General features: G+C 42.8%; 1 protein-coding gene across 2 annotated transcripts in view; it reads left to right on the forward strand.

The window, feature by feature from the left end:
- LOC146074010 (ankyrin repeat and sterile alpha motif domain-containing protein 1B-like) overlaps window positions 1-23655 on the forward strand; it is a 160788-nt gene that overhangs the window by 104728 nt on the left and 32405 nt on the right. Inside the window, exons 4-5 of one of the 2 annotated variants that reach the window (XM_083181683.1) lie at window positions 18683-18763; window positions 19611-19682. In XM_083181683.1, coding sequence (XP_083037809.1) covers window positions 18683-18763; window positions 19611-19682 — 153 coding nt within the window. The remainder of the gene's footprint in view (window positions 1-18682; window positions 18764-19610; window positions 19683-23655) is intronic. The other variant, XM_083181684.1, reaches the window with a different exon arrangement.

Here is a 23655-nt window from a genome sequence, read left to right on the forward strand (position 1 = left end):
GCCTCCTTCCCCCCAGCTGTGTGCGACGTGACCTTGTAACGTCACGCCACACACAGCTGGGTTCCTGGGGACAGGGCCAGGCAGCGGCTGAAATAGTACTCAGCGGCAATGCCCCGACCTGGGAGTCACAGTGGTGTTTTTTTTAGGGATCACGCCCCCCAAAAACTCGGCCAGTGGGGAGCGCTCCCTAAAAAAAAAAACCACTGATAACTGTAATTTTGATTGCCGCATTTCGCAGCAATAAAATATTGTATACAACCTGAATGTGTTACACAGGAGCTTCGAAAGTAGTCCGTCCCTGCTGAGTGTGCATGTGTGGCAGTCATTGCCAGGGAGGGTTCTGGAGGATCCCTCCCCTGGTAATTTATGCAGCATATAGGATACAGTGGCTAACATTATCTTCAGGTGGCATTGGCTTCTGGAACCAAACTCCAGAATGCTTTTAAACCCAGAGTTTAGCTACACAGAAAAAAAGAGAGAAAGAGTTGTCTTTTATGGAATCACATACCTTAAAAATTAAAAATGAACCTTTATTATAATAAAATAAGAAATTTTTCGGGACGACTGTGACATAAAAAGAATATAGAAGCGGCAAAGATAGAAAAAGTGTTTTATAATTCACATCGTACTGTGTGGACAGATAGATAGTGAGTGATGGGAAATCAATAGATTAAATACTGCAATCAAAAGAGCATTAAATCAAACTTAGTAGCAGGGAACAGAAGTCAATTAATCCTTCATCCAAAGTAAATTCTCAAATGGATGCACTTCAACGTCTTCATGTTCAATAATATAAATATAGGGCACATTTATGATTTAATGTATGTGCACCTTCTTAATATTAGGTATCAGGCAGAGAAAGGTATTCAAGTAGAAGCAATCAGTGGCGTAATAATAGCCCCACGGTGGCGGGGAGGCGCTGATTAAGTGTGGGCGCCGGGGGTCTGCTGCACTGCCGCTGCCCAGGACCTGCCTTAACCCTCTGCTTGCCGCCGCCGGGACCCACAGATTGACAGATGGAGCCGGGCGCATTCAGGCAGCTCCCCCCAGGTCCCCGCCGCCTCGCCACCCCTTTCTGAGGCTCCCCACCTAAACCTGCCTGTCTCCCTGTAGCGAAAACCCTCCTCCTGTATCCCAGAGCTTAGTAAATCTGACTGCTTTGGGTTGGGCTGCTGTCGGAAATGGAGAGACCGCGGTAGATATAAAGATGTTGGTAGGATTTGCTTTAGATGTGCTACTTTCCTATCAGGATAGGAAAATGTAGAAAATGGGGGAGATCAGATATATTATCTTCTAGAAGGTGCTAAACAGTGGCGTAAATAAGGAATGCCTTGCCACAGTTTTGTTATTAGGGAATGCTAAAACTATGACAAGGCATGCTGGGATGTGTAGTTTCACAACAGCTGGAGGGCCACAGTGGACATGCCTGGTCTAGGGAATAGTAGCTTAATACATCAGCTATCCTGAGCAGCAGAAGTTAGTTCACTGGAAGAGACCGAGAACGTTTAAAGAGAGTAGTTTAAGGCCCCCATCCACTCGTGCGATGTATCACATGTGGTGCCTTGCATGTGATACCCCGTGATCTCACCCAGTGGCTCCCGGGGGACAGGATCGCATATGATACATTGTATGTGGCCCTTTTGCATACAATGTATCTCATGCGATCCTAGCAGGGCTAACGGGCTGCAACAAATATTCGTGGCAATATAAATTTGTGATGGTTTATGGTTGATCTTTTGCCATCGATGGGGAGAACCAGATGGTTTCCCTCCATCGCTGGCACAGCAAAACCAATGTGTTGCTTTTGTTTTGTTTTTTTCAAAGTACCGGGAAACGAAGCCCTGCCCCCCGTGTTTTGATTGGCCCACAGGCCAATCAGTCAAACAAAATGGATGACCATCCATAGGTAAAAATATCAATGGTCATGCATTGCATAGTTTAACACTACGATGGCCAGTTGCACGATTGCCATCGATGGCAACAATGGCCATCCCTATGACTGAGATGCAGGTCAATGACATGCGATGTGCCACTTTTTATGCGATGCGTCGGAATTGCATAAGAAGTAGCCATAACGTCCTAGTGGATGGGGGCCTTTAGAGGCACAATTAGATTGTATATGATGAGGATGTTAAAATGACCTGTAATGATGGAAGGGATGCAAAATATGATAAATAAGGGAGCCTGTTTAAAGTAGAGAATTGGCGCCTTTGAAAAATCAATCTTTAAGAAATATACCCCATTCAGCCTCTGATAATATGGAGCAGTCCTTATAGGGTAGAGATTTGAATTATTTTAAATTGCGACTATACACAAGCTGTTTCTATAATAGCTACATATTTATAAATAGCAGTGATCTCACAAGCCAGACACACACATACACAAATATCTCAGTGTTATTACAGTGCGGATTTACTGTACAGCACGGCAAGGTGTAACTGAGACAAGGAATGATACATAGCGTGTGCCTTGGATATAGGTGATGTGTGTGTGTTTGTAAATATGGATGTATAATATATGATATTTACTGTATTTATATAAAAAAAAAAAAAAAAGACTGAGTGCAAAACTCCGCCCTTTATATTTTCTGGTGCTAATTGATTAAAAAAAAAATTAGCAAAAATATGAAAATGATGTCAATAATACAATTACTACCACCGAGGATAAATGTCTTTGCTGCTTTTGCTCTTCATGGTACATCCGGTCCCATCAAGATGCAATGCAACCAAGATGCATTGGAAGACTTGCATGTTGCGTGCGACTGAGTCTCTGAGTGCATATATGAAGTGCTACAATGTTGCAGCTGTGGTTTTTTTTCCTACAGCAAGTTCCGTTGTGCTTCATATACAGACTCAGTCGCACACAAATATAAAAGTACCACTACTGACTTTTTTCAAACACAGCCTGTAACATGGCAGTTAGCAGGTGATTGGCTAGAGGTTTATCTCTCCTTATCACCCTTGGATTTATCTCTTGTTAAAGCTTAATACTTCTGCCCCACTGTAAGATGTTTCAGCTTTTGTTTTCTGGCAACAGCTTGAAGTTGCTCAGTCGGGAAATACAGATTGGATAATGGTAAAACACAGATTAGTGGCGTAGCGAGGAAGCAATGCAGTGTTCCCAAATCTGTAATAAGCTAGAATGCAAAGGGACGGTTCCATTTTTTACTATGTCCATTTAAAGAGAATAAAAAACACACAGGTCTTGTCCAACTGGAAACAAAGACAAGGGCGTCTGAGAGTTGAGCTGATCTTCAATGCAAAAGGCCGCTGCTCTATTAAGGGGTAGTCAGTCCCTAGCAATTATACCATAGGAAAAAGAAATGCAAAAAAGAGAGCGGCTCTTTTACTACAATGAATAACACAATTTATAGTGAAAGATAATCATTTTTGGTACTTGTGTATTATCACGGCGCCCATGATATTAAGTCGTGCTTACGATGTTAAATGCACCCCCACGCCACCCCCAGTATGAATGCCAACCCGAAGCGTGGCGAGCGCAGCGAGCCCGCGAGGGGCAGCGGTACGCGTCCTCCGACCTTTTCATACCCGCACTATACACGTCGGCATGGAGTTGACTTTCTATAGTGTGGTGAGCACAGCGAGCCACCGAGCCCGAAGCATGGCGAGCGCCGGCGTATTACTTTACATGTATTCTGCGTCCCCTCGCGGGGCTTGCTGCGCTTGCCAAGTTTCGGGCTCGGTGGCTCGCTGCGCTCACCACACTATAGAAAGTCAACTCCATGCCGACGTGTATAGTGCGGGTATGAAAAGGTCGGAGGACGCGTACCACCGCCCCTCGCGGGCTCGATGTGCTCGCCACGCTTCGGGTTGGCGTTGATAGTGGGGGTGCAGTTGGGGTGCTTTTAACATCCTAAGCACCCAACACTGTTAATTAGGTTATAGGGGCCACTTTTAACATTGAAAAACCCATTAGGGTGCTTATACAATTTTAAATCGCATACCATTGTAATGCGATACAATGGCATACAATGCCATACAATTCGATGGTATACAATTTAAAATTGTATAACATCGCATCGCATCGCATACCATCGTATGCCTTATGGTCTGTGATGCGATGGGCGCCGTGCTAGTACACAAGTACCTAATTTTTATATTAAAAACAAATAAGTACAGTATTACATACAGTATAAAATAGAAATGATAAATATAAAATAAAACTGATTGGATTGCTCACTCCTGGAATGAATTAAAGTGCAGATTTTTCAGAACTTACAGGGTAAATTAATAGGTAAGTAGATATTACCAAGGACTGAAAGTTGGGTCACTGTCCATGAGTGTTGGAATTAAGGATTGAAAACACAGGTCCTCTCTATTCACACGGTCTTCTGATGTAATGCCGCCGGAGGAATCTGTGTGAGGGTCCAAATTGTAACTCCCTAAGGTCCCAAAGTCCTCTCTGGTGGTACGGCATCCTCCTCAGGCCGCTGGAGGAAACACAGTGCAACAGCACAATGGAAGGTGGTGGTCCAAGTTGGACAATCTCCAATGGTGCAATAGGGAGGTGTCCCAAGAGTATCCAATTGGCAGAGAGTGGGTCAGAAGGCACTCCAAGTCCTGTGGTTGGTTCCCACACTTGAGGTGATAGTCAGTTTGACCCAGTTGGTAAAGATAGTCCAAGGTATAGCAAATGATCTTGTCCAGGAGTGAGGAAACACAGTGCAGTGTTCCCAAATCTGTAATAAGCTAGAATGCAAAGGGACGGTTCCATTTTTGACTATGTCCATTTGAAGCACTGTCATAAGGGGGGTTCATAGGGAGGGGGGTCAACCCTAAAAGTTCAACATGAGAAAAAGATCGACCCAAACAAAAGGTCAACGCATGAGAAAGGCAGCATGAGCTTTCAATGTCAATGTTGGCACATGAGAACGTGAACCCCCATTTAGTGTAAGGGGTCCAGCTTGCTTCCCTCACCATGCTTTAAGCCAGATGCCTCAGTCCACTACTGCTGCGCTCAGAACACTTAACCCTTCTCAGTCGTAGTACACGCGGATGGTAAAGCATGAAAAGTAAAAAAAATTAAGGAAATAATGTGAAAAACTCATGTTGACAATTTATGTGTTGGCCATTGTCATGTCGTCGATTTTCTTGCGTCAACCTTTTGTGCATGTTGACCATATGGTGTCCACCTATGGACTGTCGACCTATCATCTGGATCGCTTCATATGTAGGAACACTGTGAGCGGATGTGGATCAAAGGATACAATAGACAGTGTCCAGGTCGATACCACAAGGTGGACACGCACAGGAATGACATTGACGAAGGGTCGAACAAGGCAAAAAGTTGACATGCTAACCGTAAACATGAGTTTGTGGGGTGTCTATGTCAACACCCGAGGACATGGACCCCATTTTAGTGCAGCATGTACCCTCGCATGGCTCGCTTCTCCCATCATGCTTCGGGCCCGGTGCCTCACTCCGCTACTGCTGCTCTCAGCGCACTGAAAGGAAGGAGTCCCAAAAAAAGGGAAAAATTGCAAAAAACTTAGGTCAACCTTTTCATATGTTGACCATTACCATAACCAAACGTTTGTTTATATCGAACTTTGGTCAATGTTGCATTGACCTGGCATAGGCGAATCTAGAATTATGGTAATGGGTGGTCCCAGATCTTGACACAATAGTAGGGGGACCTTTGCGCGGCGTAGCCGCGCGGCAAAAAGGGGGTGTGTCCTCATGGGGAGGAGGCGTGGCATCACAAAAAGGGGTGTGGTATTACACTTTAGACCATACACAGTAATGCCCATTACACATTTTAGCAAACTCCGTAATACCCATTACACATAAAGCCACACGCCGTAATGCCAATTACACATTGTGCCTCACATCATGATGCCCATTACATACTATATAACAAACCATAATGCCCATTACATATTTGCCACATAAGTGCTGCTTACCTACATGCTCATTGCTAGGGGGTTCTTGCTTGATTGCACCATAGTACCCATTACACATGATGCCGCACACCATAGTACCCATTACACATGATGCCGCACACCATAGTACCCATTACACATGATGCCGCGCACCATAGTACCCATTACACATGATGCTACACACATAATGTCCCTTACACATGATGTTGCACACATAGGCCCTTATTCTGGTTGGTGCGGATATTCCCGCATTCTTACGGAGCGGTCCGCACGCCACGGTGTTCTGCCGCGTGCGGCCATCGTCCGTAGAAACGCCCACGGGTCCTCCGCATTCGGACGGACTCACTCTTTAAGAACAGGGCGTGTTTACGGACGACATACAAACCATGCGTGTGCGGGGGAAACACTCAGATTCTGCACGGTATTACAGAGTATTACAGAGTATGCTCGGGAATATCGCATCCGAACGGGAGCCAAGCGGTGCTACCGCACGTAAGCGGAGTATTTACGCCAAACAACCCACTATTATATATCTTCTGCAATACATCCCATGACCCACTTATTCAATTACCTATCCTCATAAAAAACTTCTTATTTGGAATTGGAATCAATTAGATGCCAATATATCCTTACAAGCATGCCTAACACATGCATTGCACACATTAACCCTTACAGCAATTGAAGTGCAATGGTTTCAATTAAAGCACTGACAAGCGTCCTATTAGTGAGTAATGAGTAAAGGAGTCGATTCTATTGGGTTCAGGTGTTAATGCTTGTAGTCATTAGGCGTACGTTCGCCTACCGCATGAACGAGTGGTGTCCGCAAAGCAATAGTACACTTGTGGACACCGCACATTTCTTCCCTTTTTGATCGCGTGCATTCGGAGTGGTATCCGAATGTACGCCCCCCAACATAAGTGTACTCCCCCGTGTCCGCCCATGTTTCCGCCCCGTTTTGCCCACTTTGAAACTACGCCCATGTGTCATTCCGCATGACGCCCATAATACGCCCATATTTCCCGACTGATTGCGGGGAACAGTTTTGGACGGGATTTGGCCGAACTGGTACGGAGTCAAGGCGTGGCACATGCGCGTTGCGTTCTCCACGCATGCGCAGACGCCGAAAAGACGCGATCCGAAAGTATGCGGTAAAGTCCGCGTCAATCAGAATAAGGGCCATAATGCTGCACACCGTAATGCCCCTTACACATTAAGCCACACATTATCCGTAATGCCCCCACATACCGCCACTTGTAGCGTCCCTTAAGCAATGCCCCCAAAAGTGCCACTTACTGTAAATTTTTATATGAGCCTTCGCTGCTGCTGCAGGGAGAGATGGAGAGCGGTGCAGCTGCTTCTATGGGGAGAGGAGCAGAGCGCAGAGCACACTCCCACTCCCCTTCTGGAGTCCCCTCTAGCCGAGTGGACATTTGAAATATTGTGCGCGCTGTTGTTGTGCGTGACGTCGGGGGAGCACGCCGGGCACCGGCACCACATGATTAAAGGGGGGTGGGCTGAGGTGAAAGCGGGGAGAAGAATTGGAGCGGAAGCTGCAGGGGTGACAGTCATTGACAGCTGGGCAGAGAGCAGGGGGCTGCCCGGCTATATTCAGAGCACTGCAGGTCACGGCTGTTTGAAATAATACCCCTTTCACAACAGAAAATGCAGGGATGACCCCTTATACACCAGCCTAGTCCCTGCATTTTCTGGTGTGAGGGGGAGAGACAACCACTCCCCTCTCCCTACCCCACTTTAACCAACCAGATATATCTTCGGAACCAACTGACCCATTTACATGAGACCAGTATCATATTGAAGAACTTTTGAGTTGGCTTCAAATGATTTTGGTCCCGCGAAACTGGGCTGTTTGGTTCCAGAGAAATCTGCCCTCAAAGAACATAAACAGTCATGAAATTACATTTAAGAAATGAAAAAAAAAATGGTTTAACCTCAATATCCCTGGAACCAATTAACCCATATGGATCCAGTCTGGTATCAGATTGAAGGCCCAGCGATTTGGGTTCGACTGAGATCAACCTTGAGCTTCAGTGATGCCGAAGGGGGAACTGGCAGCCGTTGAACTAGGTGGGGGTCGGAATTAGCGGGTCCCATGTTATCCTATAGGGAAAATGTTCCAACTTTGCCTGGCAGTATCTCCGGTTCCCAGGGGGCTAGAGACACAAGGCTGGGCTCGTTGGAAAGCCACATTCCTCAGCTACAAAATGGGCTAATGGGTGGTCCTGTGCACCCCCGGACCACCCCCTAGATTCGCCTATGTGACCTGGTGCATGTCAGCCTTTTGCAATGTTGGCTGTGCGCATGCCGACCTTTCATCCAGATCCTGTGTGAGCTTATGCGGCAGTTCTCAAAGGCTGCATTTAGTAGCATGTATGCATAATAATAATAATAATAATAATATGGATTGTGCTTCCTTATACGTACACTTTAAATGACCATTAAGATGTATGGTTTTAGTACAATGTTGTCCTGAATTGTCCTTGGTGTTAAGGTGCTCACACACGGATAGATATCAGATCCAATTTGATATCTATCCAATTTCCTTTGATACCAGAACACCCCTGATCATGGCAACACACAGAACAATTGAGATCAGAGGGTTTACTGAATCTCTCAGGGGTCAGGGGTGTTCGGGGGCTGCTGCTCGTGGCACCCTCATTGGATCATCCTCAAGCCCACATGATAAGTGTTTAAACGATTGGCCATTCCGATCATTCGAAAATGGCCATATTGTTTCAAAAGTCTTACCATGTGTGGGCGCCTTTACTCCCTACTCCCCTACTTCCATTTTTTTTTTTTTTTTTTTTTGAGGTACAGATGCAGTGAGGGAGATATGATAACAAAATAAAATCATTTTGTATGCGATACAGAAACCAAGCACCATAAAAAATGAGTATTTAACACATAGAATGCCAGATATACTAAGCTTGAAAGTGGTGAAATGGAGAGTGGTAAACCTCCAGCCAATCAGCTCCTACCTGCCATGACACAGGTTGTGTTTGAATATGACAGGTAGGAGCTGATTGGTTGGTGGCTTTTCACTCTCCATTTTATCACTTTTCAAGGTTTTAGTACATCTTGCCCACAGGGAAGATAAATTGTTGAAGTTTTATGACATGCTATCATGTTGAAATTGTGAATATCGGCATTCTGAATGTGAGCATACACCCTAAAGATAATCATATTTGCTGTAAAAGTCTTGGCACAGTCATATAGTAAAACTTTATTTGATAGCACATATGGGAACATTTTAACATTTCCTTATTGTTGCTTATTGTTTTAACTTTGTAGAGTTGCCTATACATCTTGACATTTCTTTATCTTAGTTGTTATGAAGCTGCAGTGCTCTGTAATACTGGGAGCCAGCTTGTAAGGCAATCAACCAATTCATATGTTAAACTGGAGCATTCATCTCTGCAGAAGCGTATTGGTTATATCTAGGGCACTTGCAAGATTTTTTGAGGACCTCTGACTTAGCGGAAGCCATTGCCATCTGTTTGAGCACTGTTATTTCACGGAGGCATGTTATTAGACAAGGCAGCACGTACCTTATGTGGAACATAAAATAACAGTTTTCTGCTGTTGGAAATGTAGTCATGTTTTTTATGTGACTGGGATCTGCAATATCCTGTTATGCATTACTCATGTTGGTTACGGTAGAATCTATAAGACATATTATGCAGTGATGTACACTGGCAAGATGATACAACAATTGACAGTGCACATTCTAATGAGTTTTAGCTAATTTAAACTCATTGCTTATAATAAATGGTTAATGGTTGAATTAGGTCACTGGCGGTCGGGTTGGTCAATCATGCATAGTGTTGGGGGCGGGGTTCTGTCGGTCACAACGTTAATAGGTGCATAACGCAAAGCCTTCTCTTTGGCATTTTTACTACTTTGTCATACCTCCCAACTTTCGAAGAAGTAGAGAGGGGACACTCCTTGTGCCGGAGGTGCGCGGCAGAATTTTTTGGTTGGTGTGACCTAGCAGAAAGGGGGCATGGCCTATAATCGCGGCCCTTCCATGAGGCCACGCCCCTGTTTTCACCACTGTGGGGACATGGCTAGCGGCTCTGTGAGCTGCTGACCATGCCCCCAGCCCGGGCAGCAGGTATAGATGCTGTGCATCTATGTGCATCTATGTACAACGTACCAGAAAAGCAGGACAGTTGGGAGGTACGACTTTGTAGTGATTTAGTTAACAGCCAAACCTCTCCATAGACGGGTGCCGGATGGCTGACAGACAGTCGGGATTCCGACAGTCATTACACCGATGTCAGAATCCTTACTGTTCAAACCCCGACACTCGGGATCCCGACGGCCAGCGGCTATTCTCCCTCGTGGGGGTCCACGACCCCCATTGAGGGAGAATAGAATAGGTGGCGAGCGTAGTGTTGTCGTGCGGCGAAATTTAGGTCATAATGAACGAGGAGTAAAAAAGCTACCCTAAACTGGAGCCATTGTTCAAAGCTCACTGAGGGGTAGATTTATTAATATTTCTTTATCGTTCCTTAAGGGCGCAGGTTCGTTTCACCACTTTATCGTGGTGAAGAGAACCTGCCTTTGGCCCGTATTTATTATTGGGTGGCCGCACATTATGGTAGTGCGTTATCCCCTCCTGCCGGGATACACTCCCTCCCATAACGAATGACGCGTTGGCGTCCGGCGGCGTCTTCTGCGCATGCGCCGGTTACCTTGGTCTCGCGTTGTGTATCCGGCGCATGCCGGCGTCTGCAAATTAAAACTGCGCATGCGCCGGGTAATGTTCGCCGGGGATGCTGTGTACCCGGCGCATGCGCAGTTTGAATTTGCAGACGCCGGAGACAAGCAAATGGCGAAGAAGAAAGCAGGAGAGCCCTGCAGCGCCAGATAATTCTGGCGATATGCACTTACGTAAAACAGAGGAGCGCGCAGCCATCCAGCTAATTAATAAATAAGGTATTAGCCCGGAGCTCTGCAGCAGCTAACGCTTATACGTTAACCCTCCTGCTCCGCACCGCCGCTGTTAAAGTACCCGCGCAGCGGGTATGATAACTGAGGGGAAGCGCTATCCCCTGCTTTAGCGCACGGGGATAGCGCATATACCCCATAGCGCACATTGATAGATCTACCCCATAGTGACTTGCGATGTGGACAGCACAGCAAGCATAGTGGGTAGTATTACTGCCTCACAGTGCTGAGACAAGGGGCGAGATGTAATAGGGTGCGATTTTTTTTTTTGTTCGGACAAAAATTGCACATGATTATTATTACCAGTGATTTATATAGTGCACATTTATTCTGAAGCGCTTTAGAGAGAATATTTGAACATTCACATCTGTCCCTGCCCCAGTGGAGCTTACAATCAATGGGGCAGATTTATTAAGCTTTAACAAGAGATAAATCCAAGGGTGATAAGGAGAGATAAACGTCCAGCCAATCACATCCTAACTGCCATGTTACAGGCTGTGTTTGAAAAAAGTCAGTAAGGAGCTGATTGGCTGGACATTTATCTCTCCTTATCACCCTTGCATTTATCTCTTGTTAAGGCTTAATACATCTGCCCCTATATTCCCTACCACATGTACACGCGCACACACATTCATTCTAGGGTTCATTTTGTTGGGAGCCAATTAGCCTACCAGCATATTTTTTGATTGCGCTAGGAATCCCACGCAAGCACGGGGAGAATATACAAACTCCACACAGTTAGAGTTATGGTGGGCTTTGAACCCATGAACTCAGTGCTGTGAGCACTCACAGAAATCACTTGCAATTTCCGGGGTCCACTCCATATTATTGAAAAGCATTACAGGGCTCTTGGACAAGTCCTGTTTCCAAAAATACAGGGGAAAAAAAATGTAGGGGTCCCCTACGCTGGTAAGGGACCCCTACAGCTGGAGGAGACATTTTATGTGATCTCCCCCGGCCAAAATATCCAATCTTTTCTTATTATAGCCTAAATCTGCTGCATCAGTAGTAAAGACAAGATGTGCACCATTCTCTCCCTTACCTTGTGCATTATACTGTAAGGTCTTGCTGGGTCTATTGTGAATGCCTTACTTCTCTAAATGAGGATCTGACTTTATTCTCTGTAGTACATTGTAAATATTGTCAGCGATAGTGAGAATCCCTTGAACTCAGCGTCTGTGCATGAAATGATGTGTTTTCATAAAGGACTGACCTAGTTATGTAAAGACTGCTCTGTCTGCAGCTGCAGGTGCATTCCCTACGCATAAATGGGCTTTCAGACCCAATGAATGCGGCACTTTCCTAAATGTAAATGATGCGCATCTAAAAAGAAAAAAAAAAACAAGACATTATGTCCATTTGCAATCGAGATGGTGAGAATTCCGCCTCCTCCTCACATTAGTGTCTCCTCTTACAAATTCCGTTCCTGAACCAACGCGATTTGGCAGATTGGAATCATGCCACCAGAGTTTTAAATGGTCTGGGAGAGGTGATGGAAAACATTTCCCTAGTGCCTACTCCCACCCCTTCACCCCATTAGGCAGAGCCAAGGACAGTGTTAGGCTTTTTTAACAACCCCCTACAAACTGTAAATTTGTGCCCCACCTGCCACACTGTATAAACGGACAGTGGCCTCACAATGAAGGGTGGGGGTCGCATAACCGTACCCCCAATTCAAGCTATGCCACACAGTAGCACAATCTTTTTCACATTTCCCTGAATGTAGTGCGCCTGATTTATATTTTACTACATAGTAGTGCACCTTATTCACTTTACAACACACAGTAGTGCCTCTCATTCATGTTACATCTCAGTATTTCCCCTTATTCATGTTATGCTACATAGTAGGGCCATTTATTTATGTTTTGCTACACAGCTACCCCATGTTATGCCATATAGTGTCCCTAATACACAATGCCCATAGAAATGCCCGGTGTAATATCTGGACTCCCGGTTTTCTTATGAGACCGTGTCCCCTCGCCACGCTTCGGGCACGGTGGCTCGCCACACTATATAAAATCAACTCCATGCGTAGTTGGATAGTAGGGGTATGAAAAAATGGGGTGCATTTAACATGGGAGTCCAGATAATACATAAGTACCAAAGGCCCTTATACATATAATGCCACAGTAGTGCACCTTATACACATCACCAGTGGCATGCCGGTGAGGTCAGTAGCTGGTGAGGCACTGGGTAGTATCAGAGCCAGAGCTTGCAGTGGTGAACTTGGACCTAAGCCTCACACATACCAGATGACTGAGGGCACCCATAAACTGACCTGTCACCTTCCAATATAGACAGCAGTATGTACTTGCTCAATGCCAGGGGTTTCATGCTCGATGCCAGGGATTACATGGTCATTGCCACAAGGGATAACATGCTCATTACCAGGGGGGGTGTTACATGCTTGTTGCCAGAGGGGGTGTTACACGCTCATTGCAAGATTGGGAGAGGAACGCTGACTCCTGCTTCTTCACCTCAGTCTCTCAGAGGCGTTGAAGGTGATGTGGTGGTTCAGCGCTGCAGGGAGTCCTTCCCCAATGCAAGGGGTGCAGAAGTGGTGGTACAGCTCTGCAGGGAGACATCCTTCACTGCACGAGACACCCACCCCCTGGCATGGATGTGCTGGACCTGATGCCCAATCACATCTGGCTCAGTGACAGGGGTGTGCTTTCATATAGGCAGAATGCACATCCCTGTCACTGAAGCACTATACTGTAGACGCCGCTTCTCCAGTTTTATTAATGGCTTTTACAACCTGACACTTTGCCCCCCGCCCACTGCCCACCCCCTGTTTCTGGTCCTGTACCATTAACAATGGGAGGCACCGCTCTTGGTGCCTCCAAAACAAAACAAAAAAAGGCTTAAAAATGTATAAAATAATATAACGCATATACAGTACTTATGACAGAATTTGTGTCTTCAGATTACCTCAACAAATTAAAATCTAGGAATGCTAAAGGTCTGCAATGCTGTAATTGCTGCATTCTTTGACAAAAGGACAAAGTTATTATTTCAAATAAAAATCATTATTTCTAACCTTGCCAATGTCTTGACTCTATGTTCTACTAATTAAATGATAAATAAAAGTCAGTTTTCATGAAAAATCCCAAATTGTCTGGGTGACCCCCAAACTGTACACTAGAATTGCTGATGGGGACCCTTGTAAAATCCTGAACACAGGAAATCATTCTTTCCTAAGCTACGTATTGTCTATAAAAAAAAACAAATTGGGAATTTAGTTTTTCACTGAGACCTCATGATGCATGGGCAGGTATTGCTTGATACTTGGTATGCATACAACCAAAATGTCTCTGTTTCTCGGGGACCAATGCTTTGAAATACACTGTGATAAAGAAAGAGCTTCTACTAAGAAGGGAACTGGAATTGTGGGTATCAGGAAGTGTTTTCTTTGACAAAACATCAAGAAATGTGACTATTTATTGGTGTTTTTGCTCTACAGTTAGTTTAAGTACTTGACAATAATACCTCTTTCACATCGCACTTTTAAAACGGTATATTGTCGGTTTTTTTCCATTTTAAAACGTTTAAGGCTGCAATGTGAAAGTGCCAGAGTTGATTTACCGGTTAAAGGTAACCGGTATTTCAACTTGGTTAAAAAGCAGAGTCCTACACGCTTCAAAGCCGTTTTTTTGGCAGTTTGAACAGGTCTATTTCAATGGCTTGAAACGTGTCCCTTGGGGGTTAAACGGGTTGAATGTTTGACTGGTATTAAATGATTTTTAAAACGGTTTTCACCTGCAGTGTGAAAGGTCTTAAGGCTCAGACCCGTTTTAAAGTCCCATTTAAGAATACCATGTCATTACCCATTTCTGCAATGTGAAAGCAGTATGAGTTGACAGAACAGATTAAATGCATCACGATAAACTCTTATAAGTTACACGATAAAGGACTCACCTGGAGTCCTTTAATTGAAACTATGGCGATTTGCAAAAGTACAGCTTTCCTTCACATTCATTTGCATTGGGACTTCTAGAATTTAACTGTTGGAGAGCATTCTGGAAGTGATGGAGACCAAGATGTACTAAGCTTCAAAAGCGATAACATGGAGAGTGATAAACAACCAGCCAATCAGCTCCTACCTGACATTTTTCAAACAAAATCTGTGACATGCATGTAAGGAGCTGATTGGCTGGCAGTTTGTTACTCTCCCTTTTATCGCTTTTAAAGATTAGTACATCTGGACCTAAGTATCTGATCTGCATGATGTTATTGATGTTTATATGTGTTCAGAAGGCATAAATTAGTGCTTGGTATTAATTGAAAAACTGTTTAAAAAGGTATTCATTGTGCTTTCTGTAAACACTTTAACCCTTTTAGAGCCAACATCTATACGAGAGTTGTTCAAAATATCCCCTAAAATGCCAGCGTCACATTTGTTATATAAATTCAAATAAAAAATGTTGTGTAAAAAAAATTATATTGCCTATAAAAGGTAAATATTACAGGTCATTATCATGAATAAAAATGTTTGCTTGGAAATTTTCACACCTATTTTGACAAATTCACTTGGCACTCAAAGGGTTAATTATAATGCTAATGAACACAAAAGTCTCTTAAATTTTGCTTGTAAGTTTTTAGTGATATGTTTTTACTTATTAGCGATTAGACTAGGGCGGCATGTCCAAACTATGGCCCTCCAGATGTTGTAAAAGTACAAGTCCCATCATGCCTTGCCACAGTTTGCCATTAGGGAATGCTAAAATGATTGCAAGGCATGCTGGGATGTGTAGTTTCACAACAGCTGGAGGGCCACAGTTTGGACATGCCTGGTAGACCATTACTCTAAGTCAGTCATAACAGGAAGGACCTGCCTTTATGTTTCCCTGATAAATCATTCAGCTGAGCTTACCATAAATACATTTTAGTCTTGCCAGAAGACAAAATGGCTGCAGCAGCACGACTTTTTAGGAAATCAATCATATAAATGTGTTCCAATATTTCAGTTATTGACTCATGTAATGATACTTCAGACATTTTGTTGTTGGTAGTTAAGCTAGGTTTACACTATGCGATGTGTGTACTCAGTGACATCACGGTGTGGTGGACTTGACAGGGGAGCTGTGTGTATGCACTTGCCAATGCCGGCAAATGGGATGGGGGCCATGTTGCATTCTGCAGCATTGCCCTCGCTTGTGATGTCTTCCGTCGTACTGCATGTACAGACAATGGAGGATGTTGTTGACGGCATGTGGGAGCACACATTGTCAGCATTATAGAGCATGCACACTAGACCAGCGGTTCTCAAACTGTGGGTCCTGACCCGAAAGTGGGTCCTGACCATCTCAGCATGGGGTCACGACTCCATGTTGCTGACCATCAGGCTGATGACTTTTCTAATCTCAGTCAGTGATTCAAGGAGTCTGAAAGATCTGTTGAATTGTCTGTTATTTTAGACTCCTCCCATCAGTTTGTGCCTCCACAATGCTGCCATGTGTGTGCTGTCTGCTGACTACACATGTGATGTGATGACCTTCTGTAGTAACTTGCTGGGGTCCTGTCATTATTTTTATTGTCTAATGGGGGTCCCAGAGATAAATAGTTTGAGGACCCCTGCACTAGACAATATGGAGGCCCAACGGAATATGCAAAATCATTGAAAATATTGTCTAGTGTGTACCCATTTTAAGGCTATGCAAATACTGTATATTCATGCATTAACTGGTGATAACTGATTCACAGATATAACACTGCCTGCCATAATATACAATGGACTTATATTATACATGGGACTTCACATTGTTTTCTGGAAATATAGGCTTAGGGTGCATTTTCATTAGGACTCAGAGGTAAATGTACTGAGATGGGAGTTCTATTGAAGATGGGATGCTGCCTATAGCAACCAACCAGATCCTACTTCTTATTTATTTAGCACCTACATTGGTTGCCATGGGCAACATCCCATCTTCAGTAGAACTCCCGTCTAAATTTACCCCTCAGATTCTTCCCTAAATACTAGTTTAAAATAAACTGTTTATCCCATTTTAAGGAGTTAGGTTTCAAACTGGCGCAAAACACACACCTTAAGCTTAGAAAACAAATAATTATGAGATACAAACCCAACAATGAATTAATATCCATTTTATCATCATTATTAGTACAGTCCACAAAATGGCTGCCATAAATCTTTAATGGTGACAAGTGCACTTCCATTATCAGGAAGCTGCTGTCTTAAACGTAATATTACACATAATGCATTGTTTAAACACATACACAGTTTGGATCTATAGATAAGTTCCCTGTGTATAAATATATGTACCTTGTTTCTTTTAAAGTCTTTCTGAATATATTATGCTGTGTACTATATATCATGTCAGGCACTTTATCTTTAGACTTCTCCTGCCAAGGACTCTGGTGTGCCCCATAACCAACCTCAATCTCCTCCTACCCCTTTGTTCCCTTTGCTCTTGCAGATTCCTCATTCCCATCCTTTGTTATGCCGTTTTACCTTCTTCGGATCTTCACCCTTAGGGGTCATACTCATTCCGTTCATTCTGGGAAGGCACCAGTTGTGCCAGTTCATCCCTGCCTGAACTTGAGAGTCTATACATTATTAACACACTTGGAATGAAACCCAGGCTGCTGAGTAATCACAGTCGGGTGATATTATTGGTGCATACGGAAAATGTGCTGTCACTCATAGCAACAAATTATATTTTCTATCAATTTCTAAACTTTATTAGAAAAATGACAACTAGAAATGAATTGGTTGCTAGAAGTTACGGCTCATTTTGCAGTACTAGTTTCCATACATTTACCCTAATAAGCTACATCATAATAAATTATGAACACATTGCTTTAAATCGTTGCCTCAATCTAGGCTTCTGTTTTGGAGAATGCTTGATATGCATCATAATTATATTTAAGTATTAGTGCATTAAAATAAGTTCACAGTTAAATTAAATACACCCTTACTTGCCTTGCTTTTTATACAGTAGCTGATTATTTTAGCCAATATTGTAGCACCTGGATGCCTTGACTTCCTCAGGTACCCACTCAGCATCTTCGAAAATCTATTTTATTTGGCAATGATAAAAAGCAATGTGACTTCAACCTGTAGAAGCATTTAACCCCTTATCACATTATACTATGCACTGAAGATCACCATTTTCACCATACAAGACCTATTTGGGTGTAGAAAAGGCAAACGTTATTTCTCAATGAAACAAAAACAGGGTGAAGTTCTTGCATTCAATGCCTTTCACTGCTGGGGTTCTCAGCAGCAAAAGGCCAACCTAACTACTGAACTTATTTCTCTGGAAGCTCCAAAATTTAATGAAATTGGGCTATAAAATTCACGTCAATAATGACTGTTAATTCCATTTGGACTCCTTTGTAAATATAATCATAAAACACCACAAAGATCCAGAGAAATAAAAAGTTTCCTTTGTCATTGTTTTTGCACTTTAATTAAAAAATGGTATTCTTTAAAGCACTGCCCCTCCATAATTCCCATTATCAAAAAACACCATGCACAGATATACACATTTCACTGTTTGCTAAGAATGCATTAAAAAAAAATTGTTTCTCAGCTGAACTGAACAGCAGCCATTTTGTAATCCCTAATTTGCCATCCAGTGGCATGATCATGTTACATGGCATGAAATACTGTAGAGATTGTAAACCATTGGAAATGCATGTCAATCATGGTTAGGGGCATGGTGCTTTAAGGCCTTTTTTTCTAGGGAAATTGTTAATTTTCTACACAAGTTTTGTTTGATCCATCAAAAAAGGATTCCTTTGTTTGTCTAGTTTCAGAAAATGTCTAGTATGTTTTTCTTTGTTTAGAGCATGCCATTTGGGGGAAAGTATGGACCCATATTAAAACCCGTTCCTCACCCCCAGTGTTCCTGGTCTGAGATGATAAAGGTATATGGTGCACTTATATTTACTTCACTTTGTTACATGTTAGGTAAAACAGAAAACATATCAGAAGATGTCTTGTTAAAATTTGAACTCCGGTACAGCACCTTTGTCCAAAATAATTTGCATTATTATTTTTCATTATCTGTAATACATATATAGAACTCTTCAGAAATATCACAATAATAAAATAGATAGGCAAGACCGTTGACCCCATTACGGTACCATATGGTTTCAAAATAGACAGCGAGAGCGTTGACCCCATCACTGTACCATATGGTTTTAAAATAGACCCTTTTCAAAAATGCAATAATTTAATATTTCAAGATATATGCATGTCATTGACACGTGGGACAGTTATTGTGGCAATTTATTCTACACTAATATAAATGACCTTTTATATAATTTCTAGCATAATTAAGTATTATGCCACAAACATTAATTTTTGTTGATATGTAAGTTAAGGATGGGTTTTTTCCTCCACTGAAATGACGTATCCACAATATATATATTGTATACATATACAGTATACGTCTTTCCCCTGCATAATATTTTCTGTGGAGCATGGAAACTCTCCTTAGTTTGGTCATGAACTGCGGCGGGATTGCTATACGGCAGGGTTAATTAATGTTTTGTAACTACTGTGTGCTGTAGAATGTTCTGCTTAAATATTCTAAGTGTTATTGTTGTCAATTGATCAGTGAATTCTCTTCAGTGAGTGCATCATTCCATTTGATGTTGTATATCTTTAGAACTATGTAAATGTACTAACAATGTGTCTTATTCAGACAAGTCCATTTGGTGTTCTTTTGTGTTAGTTTGCAGCATAAAACTAAACTTGTTTCTATTTTAGTATTTAGGATCGATGCTGATAAAGGAATTGAGAGGGACAGAGTCAACACAAGATGCCTGTTCAAAAATGAGGGTAGGTTGTGACACTGATGTATAAAATTGCCTTTTAGATGCTGCAGCTGCAAGTGCTACAAGATTACATTTGACAAACCAAAAACATAACAAAAAATGCATGTTGACCTTTTCATGTGTGGACCATTTCATGTTGACATTTTGATTGTGTCAACCTTTTTTGAATACTGAAATGCATGATTCTGCTTTTGAATCAGTTACAGAGAGCACTCTTTGCTTTGGCACTGGTCACATTGAGCACTGCTGTGTCATACACCAGTTACACTGTATTTTCCTTGCTTCATACTACATGAAATCTGTCCCACTGATCATTGCTTGCTTTGCACCATTTACACTGTGGAGTGTATTTTCTAAGTTGGGAGTTCTATTGAAGATGGGTTGTTGTTATGGGCAACCAATCAGATTCTATCTATAAACTTCTAGAAGGTGATAAATAAGATAGATTCTGATTAGTTGCTATGGGTACTATCTCATCTTTAAAAGAACTCCCATCTTGATATTTCCAGATGTGATGGAGAATGATCTATATATCCACATGGATTCTATCTGCAAGATGCTACATATGCCAACGTATACAAAGTTGTTCTTAAAAATGAATAGAGCATATTTATCTCCAAAGGAGGAATAAGATTGGGTTATCCAATTACAGCAATTGCATGAAATGTGGATCAAGTGGAGCAAACCTGGTCCATTGCATTTGGAGTTGCCCAGAGGTTTTTTGCTTCTGGAAGAATGTAGAACAGTTTATTAAAACCTATATACAGAGCGATTTCCAAATAACGGCACAATGGGCCCTTCTCAGTATAAAACCTTGTGATAGGATAATCAGGAATAGAAGGGCCAATGATAAAGTGATGTTGGCTATATCCACTGCCTCAAAGAAAACCATTCTGCAGATGTGGATTCAGCCATAGCCCCCCGGTAATGAAATTATTTTTGGAGACGTTCTAAAACATATTTCTGATGGACCGGGTGGAGGCTTCCTCAAAAAAGGAGAAAAATCTGGATAAGTTTCTTGAGAATTGGGGAGATTTTATACAAACTCTCCCCCCAAATCCAAGAGAAAATTAAGATCTGTTTTTCCATTGTGGAATGGAAGCAAAGTAGAGGGGATTAGAGAATACAAAATAGTATGTGCACCATTACACTCTACCTCGCCATGTCCTGTTTTTTTATGAAGATCACTATGGGCCTTATTCTAGTTCACTCTTTCTGACAAAATCCTTTTTAGATGGACAAAACCATGTGCACTGCAGGTGGGGCAGATGTAACTTGTGCAGAGAGAATTAGATTTGGGTGGGGTTTTACTTCAAAGTGAGATCTATATTACAGTGTAAGAATAAAACAGCCAGTATTTACCCTGCACAGAAACAAAATAACTCACCCAAATCTAATTCTCTCTACACATTTTACATCTGCCCCCTGCAGTGCACATGGTTTTGTCCATCTAAGAAGGATTTTGTCAGAAAGAGTGAACTAGAATAAGGCCCTATCTGAAGTTCCCAATGTGTATCTTATCTTTTATGTATGTACTGTATTAAGGACCCCTATAGAATATTGCTAGGGGATAGACCGATGTTATACTAGTATGTATTGACAATATTTGTCTCTTTTCGCTAAATTTAAATGTGAATATGTATTTCCTTTTTAAATGTAATGTTTTTACATTTTTTTTTTTAAATAACTCCCATCTTAGTAGATAAACCCTTGCATGCTTCTATACCTGGCACCAGTAACATGGAGCACTGATTCCTTCTGTACCTGATACCAGTAACATGGAGCACTGCTTCCTTCTGTACCTGACACCAGTAACATGGAGCACTGCTTCCTACTCTACCTGACACCAGTAACATGGAGCACAGCTTCCTTCTCTACCTGACACCAGTAACATCAAGCACTGCTTCCTTCTCTAGCTGACACCAGTAACATGGAGCACTGATTACTTCTGTATCTGACACCATTAACATGGAGCACTGCTTCCTTCTCTACCTGACACCAGTAACATGGAGCACTGCTTCCTTCTGTATCTGACACCAGTAACATGGAGCAATGTTTCCTTCAGTATCTGACACCATTAACATGGAGCACTGCTTCCTTCTGTACCTGACACCAGTGACATGGAGCACTGATTCCTTCTGTACCTGACACCAGTGACATGGAGCACTGATTCCTTCTGTACCTGACTCCAGTAACATGGAGCACTGCTTCCTTCTGTACCTCATACCAGTAACATGGAGCACTGCTTCCTTCTGTACCTGACACCAGTAACATGGAGTACTGCTTCCTTCTGTACCTGACACCAGTAACATGGAGTACTAATTCCTTCTACACCTGACACCAGTAACATGGAGTTCTGATTCCTTCTACACCTGACACCAGTAACATGGAGTACTGATTCCTTCTACACCTGACACCAGTAACATGGAGTACTGATTCCTTCTACACCTGACACCAGTGACATGGAGTACTGCTTCCTTCTGTACCTGACACCAGTGACATGGAGCACTGCTTCCCTTTGTACCTGACACCAGTGATATGGAGCACTGCTTCCTTCTGTACCTAATACCAGTAACATGGAACACTGCTTCCTTCTGTACCTGACACCAGTAACATGGAGTACTGCTTCCTTCTGTACCTGACACAAGTAACATGGAGCACTGCTTCCTTATGTACCAGACACCAGTAACATGGATACTGCTTGAGTTTGACTTTTTACTTTAGATTGTGTACTTTTCTTCAGTGTTTTTTGTTTTTCAGCTGAGAAGTATTTATCCACCAACCCTTTCTGCACCGTATATACGGCCGCTAATACGAATGGATACGACATCGGTATTTGACTGCTTTGTAAATTACCCTCCAGAATATGAATTTGCATATGGCTAAAACAGACTTACGCAATCGTATTCATTCGTATTAAGAATACGAATACGATTTTTCGTATTCGCATTCTTAGTAAATTTCCCCCTTTATCTCTGTCCAAGGTTTGATACATTTCTCCCTCAGGAAGCAGGATGATCAGTGCTAAGGAGAACTGAGTGTGTATTAAGTTCAGAGAAAGCTAGATGGTGCGTGTGTGAGGACATATCTGGTCAGATTGTAATGGGCTGTAAAGAGGAGATTGCGCTCGTGTGCAGGGAAACATAGATGTGTAATAGGGTGTACATGTGGTTCGATTTTGTCTATTTTTCTATCAAATCGAACACATTAGATTTGATCCTGATGCGCACCCCCGCGGCATCGATATCAAATAGAAAAAACTAGAAAAATAGTGTATACGGCGCCGTGTGATTCGATCAAGATTCGATTGGGATCGAATCGGGATTGAATAGAAGGTACATCACACCGTGTGTACACCCCTGGTTACAGTAGGAATCGGTACATCTGTCAGAATGAACTTAGGTCTACAGTCATTAGGTCGACCCCACTAGGTCGACTGGCAGGAAGGTCGACCTGATTTAAGGTCGACATGGGCCAAGGTCGACATGACTTAAGGTCGAATTTGCATAAAGGTCTACATGAGGAAGGTCGACTGGTCATAAGGTCGACATGGGTTTTTCACTGTGTTTTTTTTTTTATCCGAATGTCGACACAGTCGACATGGACACAGTTGGCAATGAGAATCGGACCCTCGCATTGCTCGCTTCGCTCGCAATGCTTCGGGCACGGTGGCTCGCTTCGCTCGTCACAGCTTTAATAACCTCCTCCACGCCCTAGTGGATGGTAGGGCATGAAATACCGCCTGTCGGCACATGTCGGCTCAAAAAACAGTGGAAAACCCCATGTCGACCTTATGACTAGTCGACCTTCCTCATGTCTACCTTTATGCAAATTCGACCGTAAGTCATGTCGACCTTGGCCCATGTCGACCTTAAGTTAGGTCGACCTTCCTGCCAGTCGACCTAGTGGGGTCGACCTAATGACTGTAGACCTAAGTTCATTCTAATAGATGACCGCTTCCCGTTACAGTACCAGGT

This window comes from Crinia signifera, chromosome 4 (genome assembly GCF_055691185.1).
Source record: "Crinia signifera chromosome 4, ASM5569118v1, whole genome shotgun sequence".
Taxonomy (NCBI): domain Eukaryota; kingdom Metazoa; phylum Chordata; class Amphibia; order Anura; family Myobatrachidae; genus Crinia; species Crinia signifera.